This window comes from Jaculus jaculus, chromosome 9, assembly GCF_020740685.1.
Source record: "Jaculus jaculus isolate mJacJac1 chromosome 9, mJacJac1.mat.Y.cur, whole genome shotgun sequence".
Lineage (NCBI taxonomy): Eukaryota > Metazoa > Chordata > Mammalia > Rodentia > Dipodidae > Jaculus > Jaculus jaculus.
The window spans coordinates 130427407-130441729 of record NC_059110.1 but is presented as its reverse complement, the minus strand read 5'-3'; the positions used below and the strand labels follow the sequence as shown (position 1 = coordinate 130441729).

Sequence of the window (14323 nt, the reverse complement as noted above, 5' to 3'; positions counted from 1 at the left end):
AGGCATTCGCCTGCAAAGCCTACGGACCCAGGTGCAATTCCCCAAGTCCCACATAAGCCAGATGCACAAGGTGGAACATGCATCTGGAGTTTGTTGGTAGTGGCCAAAGGCCCTGGTGTGCCCATGCCCCTTCAAATAAACAAAATTTTTTTTAAAAGTCGGGCATGGTGGCGCACACCTTTAATCCCAGCACTTGGGAGGCAGAGGTAAGAGTACCACCATGAGTTTGAGGCCACCCTGAGACTACATACTGAATTCTAGGTCAGCCTGAGCTAGAGTGAAACCCTACCTCAAAAAAAAAAATTAAATATTTTAAAAAATAGAAATAGAGAAAGCCTGTATCAATATGTGGGGAATGGTCCACAAGTACCTGCCGTGAACTCCCCAAACCTGGGACATTTTCTCAGAAGAGATGGTATTCTTGAAAGCAATGAATTTGGGAAGCTGTGGCCTATTTTTGAAGATTTTTGCAAAAGCCTGATGCTTTGCCATATTGTAAGCAAGACACTTGGACCAAACACAGGCCCAGTGGTATGCAGTGTTGTTTCTAGATTCTCACGCAATCAGAATAAATGATAAGAGGAATAAGCCATGTTTCCTTCAATGCATGCAGGAAAATCTCAAAGCCAGCAATGTCTTCCTGAAGTAAAGTGCACGCCGCAGAGAGAAAACTGCTTGCATGTGGGAGGTTCAAAAGCCCATTTGTGTCTCCCAGGAAATACACTATGGAGACCATACAGAACAGGCAGGGTGAGGTTTCAAGAAATTAAACATAAGTTTCCACTGACTCCACATTGGATTTTTCCATCACAGATCAGCAACGGGCATGCATACTGAAACAGGAAACAAAACCCACGTAACTCCTCAATGACCTGATGGGCAGTGACCAGAATATGGGCTCCTTCAACCCCTCCCCATCCAGTCCCTAGACATGCAACTCTTCCCACCTTCCTCATCCACACACTAGTGGACTCCATGGACTTTTAGAGAACCTCACCCACCCCTGACTTGGCCCAACACAAGATAAAGATAAGGCCTGTAGACAGAAGTGAAGAACGAGGAATAAACTCCCAAGAAACTGGACAGATACCACGCAGGTCTTGAGGATCTTAAGTCAACCTGTCCATGACTTGCCGAGTTTGCCTTAAGTCAGACATGTGTGTTCTTCCCCCCCCCCCCCCACACACACACTTATTTCTTATCCTTTAACAAGAACAACAGATCAGGAACATACCCTCCAAGGGACACCGAAGACTTCACTGTGGACCTCATTAAGGCCTGTTGGTAATACATGATCTGGAAGAGAGATGGTCGTTAGAAGGTGTCCCAGTCCCCACTAACACTAACATGACACACGGCTGTGAACCAGAACACTCTATTCCTTCAAGCCAGCACTGCCATGCCAACAGGGCTCAGACCCACAGCACGTAGACAGACGGTCTCAACATCCAAGCCAGTGCTCTCCTTAGCCCAGCATGTTGGCCTGGGAAAAAGGTATATGATACGTTTTAAAATGTCCCAAGGGGGCTGGAGAGATGGCTTAGCGGTTAAGCGCTTGCCTGTGAAGCCTAAGGACCCCGGTTCGGGGCTCAGTTCCCCAGGACCCACGTTAGCCAAATGCTCAAGGGGGCGCATGCGTCTGGAGTTCGTTTGCAGAGGCTGGAAGCCCTGGCACACCCATTCTCTCTCTCTCCCTCTATCTGTCTTTCTCTGTGTGTCTGTCGCTCTCAAATAAATAAATAAATAAATTTTTAAAAAATGTCCCAAGGGAACAGATGCTTGACTTTTTCTTCACGGGCCTCTGGTTGACACAGCAGTGGTGCCTGCCCCTCACAAGGGCCATCCTCTACCATCCGAGTTATGCCCTTTGCCCAGAAGTGAGTCATGCCTCTCCTCAACCACTCCTTCCCCACCCAGACACCCATCTCGGCGCCACCTCAACGGCCAGTGCTGTCCGGCGCTCTACCTAAAGCCCCATATAGGGCTGGAGGGATTGCTTAGTGGTTAGGGCATTTGCCTGCAAAACCAAAGGACCCAGGATCAATTCTCCAAGACCCATGTCAGCTAGATGCACAAGGGGGTGCACACATCTGGAGTTTATTTGCAGTGGCTGGAGGCCTGGCATGCCCATTTTTTTCTCTCTCTCTTTCCCTTTTTCTCTGTCAAATAAATAAATAAAAATTTTAAAAAATAAATATTTAGGCTGGAGAGATGGCTTAGCGGTTAAGCGCTTGCCTGTGAAGCCTAAGGACCCCAGTTCGAGGCTCGGTTCCCCAGGACCCACGTTAGCCAGATGCACAAGGGGGTGCATGCATCTGGAGTTCGTTTGCAGTGGCTGGAAGCCCTGGCGCGCCCATTCTCAATCTCTCTCTCTCTCTCTCTCTCTCTCTCTCTCTCTCTCTCTCTCTCTGTCTCTGTCTCTTTCTCTCTCTCTCTGTCACTCTCAAATAAATAAATAAATAAATAATTTAAAAAATAAACAAATAAATATTTAAAGCCCCGGATAGAAGATTTACCAAAATAGGTCATTTGAATAGACTCAAAATGGCCCTATAGTTGTAAGGCTGGGGCCCAGGAGGGCTGGGAGAGATCTCAGTGGTTAAAGGAACTTGTTTGCAAAGTCTAACAACACAGGTTCAATTCCCCAGTACCCATGGAAAGCCAGATGTACAAAATGGCACATGCATCCACAGCACATGTGTAGGGGAAGGAGTCCCTGCCGCATCCATTGTCTCTCTCTTTCTCTCTGATTAATAAATAAAATATTTTTTTAAAAAATTAGGTCCAGGTTGGGAGTGTAGGCACTACAGCCTTTGTTCCCACAATCCTCTCTGGCCATCCCTCGGATATGTGACTTCAAGGGGCATCTGCTCTCTCCGGACCTTATACAATTCCATTAATTTGGAAACAGTTGTTTGAACATTGCACATGGTTTTCATTTCGTTACTAAGTGCAGAGCATAAAACCAAAGTACATCTAATTGGTTAGAGGGTTTTAAACGGAGCTTTGCTGGAACTGGGAGACTAATTACCTCTTTTCTGACAGCTGTGATTGTTTGTTTCTGTAAAACAAAGAAGTGAAACCATTAAACTGGTGCCATTAAACCATTACAGTTCAAATGCCCATTTGAAAAATAAAAACCCTGGCCCATAAGGAAACAGCCCATCCTTACCACAGACCTTCCCGTCTCCGCCGCCTCCACCCTGCTCCCCGCAACCCTGAAGAGCAACGTCAGCCAAGACGTGTTGCTGACCACCTGAGCTCCGCGCTGCTGCTCAAGTCCAAGGTCAGGGGCTGGGGAGATGTCCGGTGGGTGAAGTGCCGGACATGCAAGCATGAGGACCTGTGCTGGGATGCCCAGCACCCATGCCAACCCCTGAGCAGAGTGCCGTATGCCTAGCACCCCAGTGCTGGGCTCTTAGAAGCCCCTGGGAGCCACTTAGATCCATCTCCCCTGAAATACTTAGATCTTCTATGATTTGCAAGGAACAGGGTGCCATGTTCCTGCCCCCGTGCGGTCCTTTGAGGCTGGCAATTCCAGGCTTGGCTTCCCTAGGTGTGGCTGTGCCCATGGGCTGCTTGGTGCTAACGCTTTCTCTTTGCTCCTTGATGTTACACAATGGCATTCTGTTCGTATAAAAGATCTCTTATCCTATTAAAGTCTTGGCCCAGACAGCCTTCTAATCTGATGCCATGCTAACTCTCTACTTCAGGCTTCATAAGTCCTGGCTACCTAACATCCATGCCAAATACTCCCTACAAAGGGACAGAAATGTGAGGGTGCAACTGCTTCCCTCGAGCCAAGTAGAAAAGCCCTGCTTCGTGCACCCAAGCACCCACTCAAGGGGGCAGAAGTGGGATGTCATGCCCTCACCCCTCTTCTCTAACCCATGCAGGCTAGCGTTTTCCCTACTGGAATTGGTTTTAAGGAGAATTTTTTTTTTTTCCTAAGTAGAAGAATAAGGAAAATTATCTCAGGTAAAGTTTAGGTGTCTCTCTAGTTTGCACTCACACATCCTGGTCTCCTCCTTCATAGATTCCTGACAATTTTAATTACATATTTATGTGACTTCTTAAAAATACATGTGGCACCATGAAGGGAAGGAAGTTGGGGCCATGTGGAACCCCGCCCTTCCCCTCCTCAGCAATTCCTGCCTGACACAGAGTAGATGCTATCATCTAAGTCGTGTCTTTGACGTGCCTGGAGATTTGGAAAGATGAGGACTTTTTCTAAACTTAGTTTAAGACAGAAATCTTCCCCTTAAAAATTTAAAAACTACCTGGTTTGCCCATTCTCTCTCTGTCTCTCCCTCTCTCTCTTTCTCTACCTCTTTCCCTCTCTCAAATAAATAAATTAATAAAATTAAATAATAATAAAATAAAATAAAACATTTTCAGCTCAATAAAAAAAAAATTTTTAAACTAGCTGAGCATGGTGGCGCACGCCTTTAATCCCACCACTCAGGAGACAGAAGTAGGAGGGTCTCTGTGAGTTGGAGCCCACTCTGAGACTACATATTGAATCCCAGGTCAGCCTGGGCTAGAGTGAGTCCTTACCTTGAAAAACCAAAAAAAAAAAAAAAAAAAAAAAAAAAAAAAACTTGAAGACAGTCACTCCAATAATGTAGACATTTTGGCAACCACATCGAGTCATCTGTTCCCATTCTCTCTGAATAGAGGGCTATGTTTTAGATGAAAAAATTTCAAATGGTGACTCCTGGGGGCCAGGCCAGAGTGGACTTGCATTTAAATCTAATCTAATCAGACCTTTCTGCTCAAGTAAGGAAGTGTCCTGAATAGCATCTCATGATCTAGGATCTCTGCAAGAAGGGAAGCTGGACTTTTATGTAGTAATAACTGCCCAGCAATGCTGCAAGTCAGTTTATACTTCTTAGAGCTTTAAAAAAGCTTAGGGGAGGAAGGTTTTATGCCATGATTTTTTCTGCAGAGGAAAACCAAGGTTCTGGGAGGTTGTAGGAATCTTTCTTGATCTGTTCTGGCCAGTCATCAGCTGAACCATGGTTCAAACCTGCCTCTGCATGGCGCAAAGCTGAGGAGTGAGCCTTGAGAAATCGGAAATCACACGGTACATTTCCTCTCTCCACCTGCTCTCATCACCCTGGCCTTCCCTGCCTGGAAGCTAAGACTGTTACAGGGTAGAGTGACTGTCAGGACATCTAATTTACAGTTAAAACAAAAGGAGATCAAGAGCCCCAATCACAGGATGAAAAACAAACATAAGAAATAATCTTTAATTAACCCTAATGATGCTAAAGACCTATGTCAGGACGAGGTTCATGGTCACCAGCCAGTGTCGTAGACACCCTCTTTCAAAGGATCCAAGACCCACATTAAATTTCCTATCTGTCACCCATGGTCCCATGACCAGCCTCAGGCCCACAAGCACAAAGGGGTGCGGCAGGGTTCTGGCCGCCCTGTCATTCTCGGGGGGCCCCTCAGGGCGCTGTGACTATAAGGTGTGCGTCTTTCTTTGCTTCTGGGGCCAGTATATCAGTCTTCACAATTTTAATACTTTTTATTTTGGCATTGTAAATGAACTCCAGGTGCACGAGTCACTTTGAGCTGCTGGCTTTGTGCAGGCACTGGGGCCTTGAGCCCTGGTTGGCAGGCTTTGCAAGCAAGTGCCTTTTACTGTTGAGCTATCTCTCCAGACTATTAATTTTCTTTTCCATTTCATCTACTTTATTGGCTTTTATTATCTTGTTTTGGGGGGGACTCTGCCTCTGGTGTGTTTTGCTGTCTGTTTTCAGGTTCCGAGGATGACCAACTATTTGGGGGGCTCCAGCCTGTGGTGCGCACTCCAACTGACACAGGGTGAGGATCGTGTACCCCGAGTGATGTGAACTCTGTGTGCTTCAGTTTTCACGTTTTGAAAATTTGCATGTGCATAATGAGATGTCTTGAAAATTTGCATGTGCATAATGAGATGTCTTGAAAATTTGCATGTGCATAATGAGATGTCTTGAGGATTGTATCAAATCTAGACACACAATACATGTGTTCTGCATCTGCACCTTATACCCACAGCAAGCAGGTGAGTCTAGAGAGAATTTCCAGTAATTTTGTGCATACAGCAAAGTTTGTGGTGCAAGCTTTTCCACTGTGGAATTATGTTGGTAGTCCAAAAGTTTCAGGTTTGGGAGAATTGGGGATTGGGGTTGCTCAGCCTGTGGCAAGATTCAGTTGAATCCGAGGCTTTCGTTATCTCTGTTTTGGCTTGTCTGTGTGAATTTCAGCTCAGCTGTCCATGGGATCAGTTTCCTTACGAGTCACACACGGGCACTGTTTGCCATCTAGATGTGTGCACAATGACACAGCGTAGGGAAACCGAGTTCTAGACTCTTCTAAAAGGCGGAGAAACAGTTTGATCTGTGAGGTGAGGAATGGTTCGGGGAAGAGCCAGACAAAGGTTTTAAAGTCATGGTTGTATCTGTCACCAGCTGTGTGACCCTGAGCAGTTATTTAACACCTCACATCCTCTGGTTTCTCATGTATCAAAGGAAGATGGGGCTAAATGAGATAGCGTACATAGGCAACCGGTATGTTGCGGGGTAATGGACGTTAGTCAGGGTTAATGCACTGTTACTAAAAATATAATACATGCATTTGGCATGCTAGCCCTCATTGGAAGATAAAATACGGTGACAGGCTACAGTTGGGACATGTTTATGCTAAAAGGTATTGTCACTGTTTATCTGAAATTCTAATTTAACTGGGATCTTGTGGTTTTATTTGCTACATCTTACACGCCGACTATCAATATTATTACTTAGACAGGTCATAAGAAACATTCTAAAGTGAGGTTGTTAAGAAATACACACACCCACACACAGCTCTGTGATTCAAAGAAAACTACCTCATGATAAAACAGGAGGAAAATAAAAGTTTTTTAACCCTGGAATTCACACACAAATCCACTGCTCTCCCAAAAGCTGCTACTTCTCTGTTCCTGCATGTAGTGACACACAGTAAGAATATTCTCACTGATGAGTTGCTGGCCAGGGAGGTCCCTGTTGCCTCCAAAACATTACAGGCTACTGCCAAGGCCCCTGGTTTGCCATGAGTAACAGATGGTAAGACCCTGTTGTTGCAGACTTCACACGCGTGGGCAGCAAGTTCACTGAGAAATCAAGCTGGTGTTGAGCAGAAAACCTTCTCCCTGTAGCCCAGCCAACTGAAATCTGGAAAAAGCTGCACTGTATGCAGCGCTATGGGAGACAGAAGTCATCAGCAGTGAAAACGGTGGACACTGGAAGCCTCAAGTTTGGTCAGACAGGCCAAATGACCGAACATGTGCAATAGTGGCATGTCTGTTCTGGGGGAAACCAACTGCTCTCTAATTGGACTGGAGGCCCATCTATGGGAGGGAATATGTGCCTGGTACTGAAAACCTAATCAAAAGCCTATGGCAGGGGAGGTCATGAGCCTTAGAGGTATAAAGCCTGCTCTTGTCTGGCTAAATGCATGTTATTCTCACAAAACTTCTCCGAAAACACTACACTTAATGTTCATATATTAATGCTACTCTCACTTTTGGTTAAAGAAGTTTCACTTTCCAGATGGCAGTGGCCACTGGGTTGACCCAAAAGGCACCACAGTGCTGAGAAGCGACACAGGAGTGCTCAGCACTGAACCATCTCTATCAGACCCTCCAAGGCTCAGGGTCCATTGCAGAAGAGGTGGCAGAAAGAATGTAAGAGCCAAAGGAAGTGTATCACTCCTTACAATGCAACTGTCCAGACAGAAATTGGCCTCAATATCCATGACCTTGCAGTGCCTAGCAATACCTTCACAAGACCCTCATAATAGTAGAAAAAGATGATGACATATAAATAAAAGAGAGATTAATGGAGAGAGGAGGGGATATGATGGAGAGCAGAATTGTGAAAGGTAAAGGGTGGGATATCATGGTTTATTGTAAGTATTGAAGTTGTCAATAAAAAATTTTGAAAAAAAGGGCTGGAGAGATGGCTTAGCCGTTAAGCGCTTGCCTGTGAAGCCTAAGGACCCCGGTTCGAGGCTCGGTTCCCCAGGTCCCACATTAGCCAGATGCACAAGGGGGCGCACGCGTCTGGAGTTCGTTTGCAGAGGCTGGAAGCCCTGGCACTCCCATTCTCCCTCTCCCTCTATCTGTCTTTCTCTCTGTGTCTGTCACTCTCAAATAAATAAATAAAAAATGGACAAAAAAAATATTTTTAAAAAATTTTTTGAAAAAAATATATTCTCACTGAGGAATCTTTACTCTGCATTCCTAAAATTCTAACATCTCATTACTTCTCAGTTGCAGTTTCCCAAACAGAGGAACATCTAGACTTGCTTATATATCTCTGAGGCCAAAACTAGACAGAGCCTGGGAACAACTGCCACAAGCAAGAGAGGAGACGTCGTGGGACCTCTGGAAGACAGGATACAAGAAGCCAGAGGAGGGGGGGAAGCAAAGAGCTTGGGGGACAGTAGCCAGGAGGAAGTGTGCAAAGAGAGAGAAGGAGCACAAAGGTAGATGGGAGAACGTGGGGAGCCAGGGGCCAGCGCTGACAGCGGAGACAAGGGGAAGCTGGAGATAGGGACATCCAGAAACTGTTGATGCAAAACAGACAGAAAGGGGGAGAGGGCAGGCAGCTGTCCCAGGACAGGGATCTGAGGCTGTGATCATCTGAAGCAGATATCTGTAGTAACAGTTCATCTCTGATTGATACTTTGGCAGGATTATTTAGAATCATCATGGCAGCAACTCTTAACGTGTCCATTAGGGATTTTTTCTGGATTAGATTCATCATGGTGGGAAGACTCGCCCTAGCTGTGGGTGGTACCATCCCATGGATTGGGGCTCCTGGGCCGTATAAAAAGGACAGAGCTAAGTGGGCACCAGTATTTACCACTCTGTCTCCACTCTCCCTGCTGCTGTGATGAGGTGAGGCCAGCTTCCTGCTCCTGCCATGATGGCCTTGACCTCAAAACTATAAGCTGAGATAAATCAGTGAGCAAGTAACCCCTTTCCTTCCCTAAACTGCTTCAGGTTGGGTATTTTGTCCCAACAATCAGAAAACAACTGATCCACTGTTCTGCCAGCTACTTCCTGAACAAGTAAGAGGCAATTCACAATTTGAAAAATAAAAATGCAGAGACCCTTCTCCAATTAAAAAAAAAAAAAATTGAGTCAAGAATTCTTAAGATGGCAATAGAACATTAATTAAATCAAGCAAAGCTCTTCTGAAAGTGGAGCCTTGGCTATCTGTACCTGAGGGTGGCTCTGGGCTTAAGACTTAGGCCTGGGGGAGAGGAGGAGGGGTACTGAGCTATAAACTGGAAAGATCTAAATCTCACTGGTGGCTGGGCTACCTTGGGCAAAGAGTCAAATTTCCCTGAATCAATCTTGCCATATGAGAAATGAAACTGATATTATCTCTCTTAATGGATTTAATGAAATTCAGTAAAGCTTCTAAAAGCCACCTCTTGCGTAATAGGCATTAGAGACCATCAGGCAGGATGTGGAACAGGCCACGGTGGCTGGAAGCGTTCTCACTCCCTAAGGGCTTGCTTCCTCTAGTAGGAAATGGGCATGGCCTTGCCATTCTGTTCCTGAGCCAGGACTAGGTGTGGAACACTCAGCCCGGTGCCTGGCACAGTGAATCGGGAGTAAACGTCAGGGCTGCACTGTATCCTCCGGCCAGCGCCGTTCAAGGAGCCACAGGAAGACGGCAGTGATGTGGCTCTGCGGATGGGACCCTGACTGAGCGGCTGACCACACAGGATGCGACACTCCCAGAGCCACGCCTCCACCTTTTTTCCCCAGAGAGCAATGTCCCCGCGCCATGTAAACTGTGCTGGTCCCATAGGTACAGTGTGAATTTCCTCCCCCTGCCTCCCACGAGTACAGAAGTATGAGAAGGGGTAAGGACAGAGGAGACTGGCTAAGTGCAGCCCCCAAGATGGGGTCAAAGTTGACCATAACATGAAAGTATAACCAGGCATCGTTTGGACAGGCAGGGCAGCACGTGCCTGCAATTCCAGCACTTGGGAGGTAGAGGCTGGAGGAACAGGAGCTCATGGTCTGCCTGGGGCACAAAAGACAATGTCTCAAGAAAAGAAAAAAAAGTGAGCACACTATTTGGAGGAGGAATGGCAACAGGAGGGTAAGGGTAATAAATGGGAGGGAAGGGAATGAATAAAAACTAAGTAGAATGACGTGTATGTATAAAAATGCCATAATGAGAGCTGGAGGGATGGCTTAGAGGTTAAGATGCTTGCCTGAGAAGCCTAAGGACCCACGTTTGACTCTCCAGATCCCACGTTAGCCAGATGCACAAAGGTGAGGCAAGCGCAAGGTCACACGTGCCCACTAGGTGGCGCAAGCGTCTGGCGTTCTAGTGCAGTGGCTGAGGCCCTGATGCACCAATTCGCTCTCTTGCTCTGTCTCTCTCTCTCTCTCTCTCTCTGTCTCTTCTCTCTTGCTCTTTCAAAAATAATTTTTTTAGAAAAAAATGTGATAATGTAACCAAACTCTTGGTAGGTTAACTTAAAAATTAATTAAAAATAAAACAGTAACAAAGACATAATTGAAAACACTTTAAATATCTATGAGACTCCATACATCATCTCCCTCACAATACAGTTATGGTTAGGATGATAATAACAGCTACTGTTCTTGGAGTGCCTCAAATGCTATTAACCACTCTAGATACTTCATATAAATGATCATGCTTGGGAACCTAAGGAACTTATATTATTCCCATTCTATAGATGATAAATCTGAGGTTTTGAGGGGCTCAAGAGCTTCTCCAGGCTGACACAGACAGGGAGTAGCCGCGCTGGGTTTAATTCTGTCACAGGTCCCTTCAGCACAGGGCTCTGCCCCTCATCACCGGATGACAGTATGACCTCCTGGGATGGAGGGGACAAAGCAGAAGGGCTAGCCCAGGACATGTCACTGCTCACAGCCTGGTCAGTGTCCAGCCCTCTACCCAAGGAAGGAGGTCAGACATCCACACTTGGCACCCCATTTGTTTGCTCTAAGGTACGGGAACTGAGAAGGGACACACAACTTGGGTATGGCTCCTGGCTCATGCCAGGTCTTCTCCGCTTTGACAACCTTGCCAATCAACAGGGAGCCAGCACCCTGAGTTCTCCTCTGACTCGAGACGAGCACCAAACCTCTGCCCTCCCAAGGCCTTGTGCAGCTGCTCCGTATCCTCTGCGGCCCTCTCCACTCACGGCAGGTCAACAGGGAAACTGGACACTGGGACAGAGGCAATGCTGACATCCCACATGGCCTCAGCCCCTCCCCGCACCGAGGCTCTGACAGGTCCTGGGTGGCTGAGGGAGACTGAGGGACCGCTCGAATGAGAGCCCTGGGCTTTCTTCTTCCAGCTCCGTGCAGCCAGCACGCACCCACAAGAGAAAGAGAGCTGGTGGGAGAGACAGAAAGAGAAGATGGTGAGTAAACAGCAGAGGTGGGTCAGTCCGGACAGAAGTCACCACGTGAAGCCATGCTCTGCCTTGCGTACAGTCAAGGCGCTGGTTCCCCACTCAGAGCTCTGCCAGCAATCACTAGCAGGACTAGGGTGTGTGTGTGCGTGTGTGCGTGTGAGTGCGTGCGTGCGTGGCATAGTACTAGCAGACGGCTTCAGGTCCCTGAGATGAACTTCCACACCAGGCACACTTATGGGGGAAGGGATATTTATTGAAAATTAAAGATCCAGGGTAAGTTCCACAATGGCAGAAGAAGCTGGCCAGCTTTCACAGGTCCAAGCAGAGAGAGAAAAAGCCACGAGACAAATCCCTTAAAACCACACCACAAACAAGGGCACTTCCGGAACTCCAGACACTTTGCATCCCTTTAGATTGGAATTTCAAATCTACCCCCACACTTCAGGGCTGGGCCCTAAGATCTGCCCAGTGACACCTCCTCTAGCTGGGCAGCTGGAAATCCAAGAAATCTTAATAAACTCCTGAATCTAGTGGGTCGTTATTCAAACGACCAGTGTGCGGTGCCATACTTGAGGCAACGTCACCTTTTGTGAGACAAGTTGTCTCACTGGCCTAGACCTCAACAAGTAAGCCAGACTGGTGACCAGCAAGCCCATCTCCACCTCCCCAGTGGTGGGACTGTTTGCCAACTATGTTCAGCACTTGTTTGTTTGTTTTGTTTTTTCAAGGTAGGGTCTCACTCTAGCCCAGGCTGACGTGGAATTCACTCTGGAGTCTCAAGGTGGCCTTGAATTTACAGTGACCCTCCTACTTCTACTGGGATTAAAGGCATACACCACCACACCCAGATTGTTTTGCTTTTGTATGTGGATTCTAGGGATGGAATTCAACAGTTCATGCTTGCAGGACAAACACTTTCCAGATGGGCCTATCTCCCCAACCCACGACCAGGTTTTGAAAGGCAGAAGTCATGGTTCCCTCCAATGTGCATGGCCAGGAAGCATGCAGACACTTCTTGGCTGTGCTGCCCAGAAGTCATCCCGACCCTGGCACCTAGGACAGAGCAGCGTGGCTCCTCAGTCGCCCCCTCCCACTCCCCATCACACACACAAACATGCAGCTGAGTCTCAGTCACTCCCCGCACCTCACCCACGTCACAGCCAGTGACGTGCTCGCCGCCTCCACCTGCCCCTCCTCCACGGGAGACAGGTTTCCAGAGCATATGAAAAAAAATTTAAAAAAAAATAGCATCTCCCCCACCCGGATTCTGTATTTTACTCGATGATTCTGTCTCCATGGTAACCAAAGCCTACGAGGGCTCAGCAATGATCTGCTATCTGACAAGCGATCGTGCTGTAGAAACGGCAGCTGAAGCAGGCTGACTTGCCGTGAATGCATCAAAGGAAGGGTCACTTTGGACATGGGCCCCAACAATTCCCCTGGCAATGCGGGCTGCGGACTCCACAGCCCTCTCTATACGTCCCAAAGCTGCCCCTTTTTCTTTTCTCTTCCTGCCTTCTCTAGCGCACCCCTCTAGGTGGCCCCCTCTTGCCTTCAGGCACTGCCAAGCCTTACTGTAGATACACTAGGCGAACGAGGTGCCCCTTGTTGCCCAAAGGTAATGTTGGATGTAAAGTAATCAGGCAGGCTTTAGGCTGGTACCTATCCAACTTTGATTTCCTCCCCAGAATACATTAGGCAACATCTAGAGACATTTTTGACTGTCAGGACTGAGGACGTGAGAAACAGGAGAGGAATGCATGCACAGGTATCTCGGAGGGCAAGGGTAGCCATGCTGCGAAACCTCCTAACAACACACAAGACAATGCCTAAAGAATTATGTGGCCCAAAATGTCACAGCAGCTTATAAACAGCATGTCTTTTCCTTTTCTTTTTCTGCATGTGTGGTGTGTGTTCATGCATCCATGTTTGTATGCACACATGTGCACATGAGCATGCGTGCATACGCATGTGGAGGCCAGAGACGCACATACGTCAAGTGTGCTCCTTAATTGCTCTCCACCACATTTACTGAGGCAGGGTTTCTCACTTGATTCCAGAGCTCACGGATTCCTTTAGTCTAGCTAGCCAACTTGCCCTGGGGATCTCCTGGGGTTACAGGCTTGGAGTCACACCTGCCTGGCATTGTTGAAGTTGAAGATCTGAACCCTGGCTCCCACACTTGCACAGCAAACATAATATCCACTGACCCATGTCTTTATACCCTACAATTCTTTAAAATAAAATTTTAAAAACTGGGCTGGTAAGATAGCTCGGCGGTTAAACATTCTTGCTTGCAAAGCCTGACGGCCTGGGTTCCATTCCCCAGTACCCGTGTAAAGCCAGATGCACAAAGTGGTGCACGCCTCTACAGTGGCAGGAGGCCCTGGGGCACTCATTCCTTCTCGCATTCTCTCCCCCTCCCCAATCTGGCTGCGAATAAATAAATAAAAATATTTTTTAAAACCTAAAATAGGCCATTTGTTTAAAAATGTGTCCCATTTAGAAAAAGGGTCTTATTGGAATAAAGTGGTTAAGGAGCTTTGCACTACCCTGTCCCACTAGGATTTGAAAGACAATGGATATTCTGGTCCCTGCCATTACAGACTAAGATTTAAATCCAACCAGACGTAGCAGCGCATGCCTCTAACCCTGTCAATGTGGGAGGCTGAGGCAGGAGAACTGCAAGTTTGAGGCCAGCCTGGGCTACATAGCAAACCTTGCCTCAAAAAAAAAATTTTAATATGAAGATGACACAGAGATTTTGAGCCCGGGACCAGGGAACTGGTTACAATTACTGGTACAATGTCTGTCTGCATCTCTCTGAGCAGGATTGGTTCATAGCTCTCGTCAGATTTGCAACAGTGGACAAGCT

The 14323-nt window shown here is 47.1% G+C and overlaps 1 protein-coding gene across 2 annotated transcripts in view; it reads right to left on the bottom strand.

The window, feature by feature from the left end:
- Positions 1-14323, bottom strand: part of Rgs9 (regulator of G protein signaling 9) — an 82606-nt gene that overhangs the window by 27115 nt on the left and 41168 nt on the right. For both annotated transcript variants that reach the window (XM_004655138.3, XM_045158975.1), the window contains exons 10-11: positions 3032-3061; positions 1235-1296 (exon numbers count right to left, since the gene is read on the bottom strand). In XM_004655138.3, coding sequence (XP_004655195.2) covers positions 1235-1296; positions 3032-3061 — 92 coding nt within the window. The remainder of the gene's footprint in view (positions 1-1234; positions 1297-3031; positions 3062-14323) is intronic.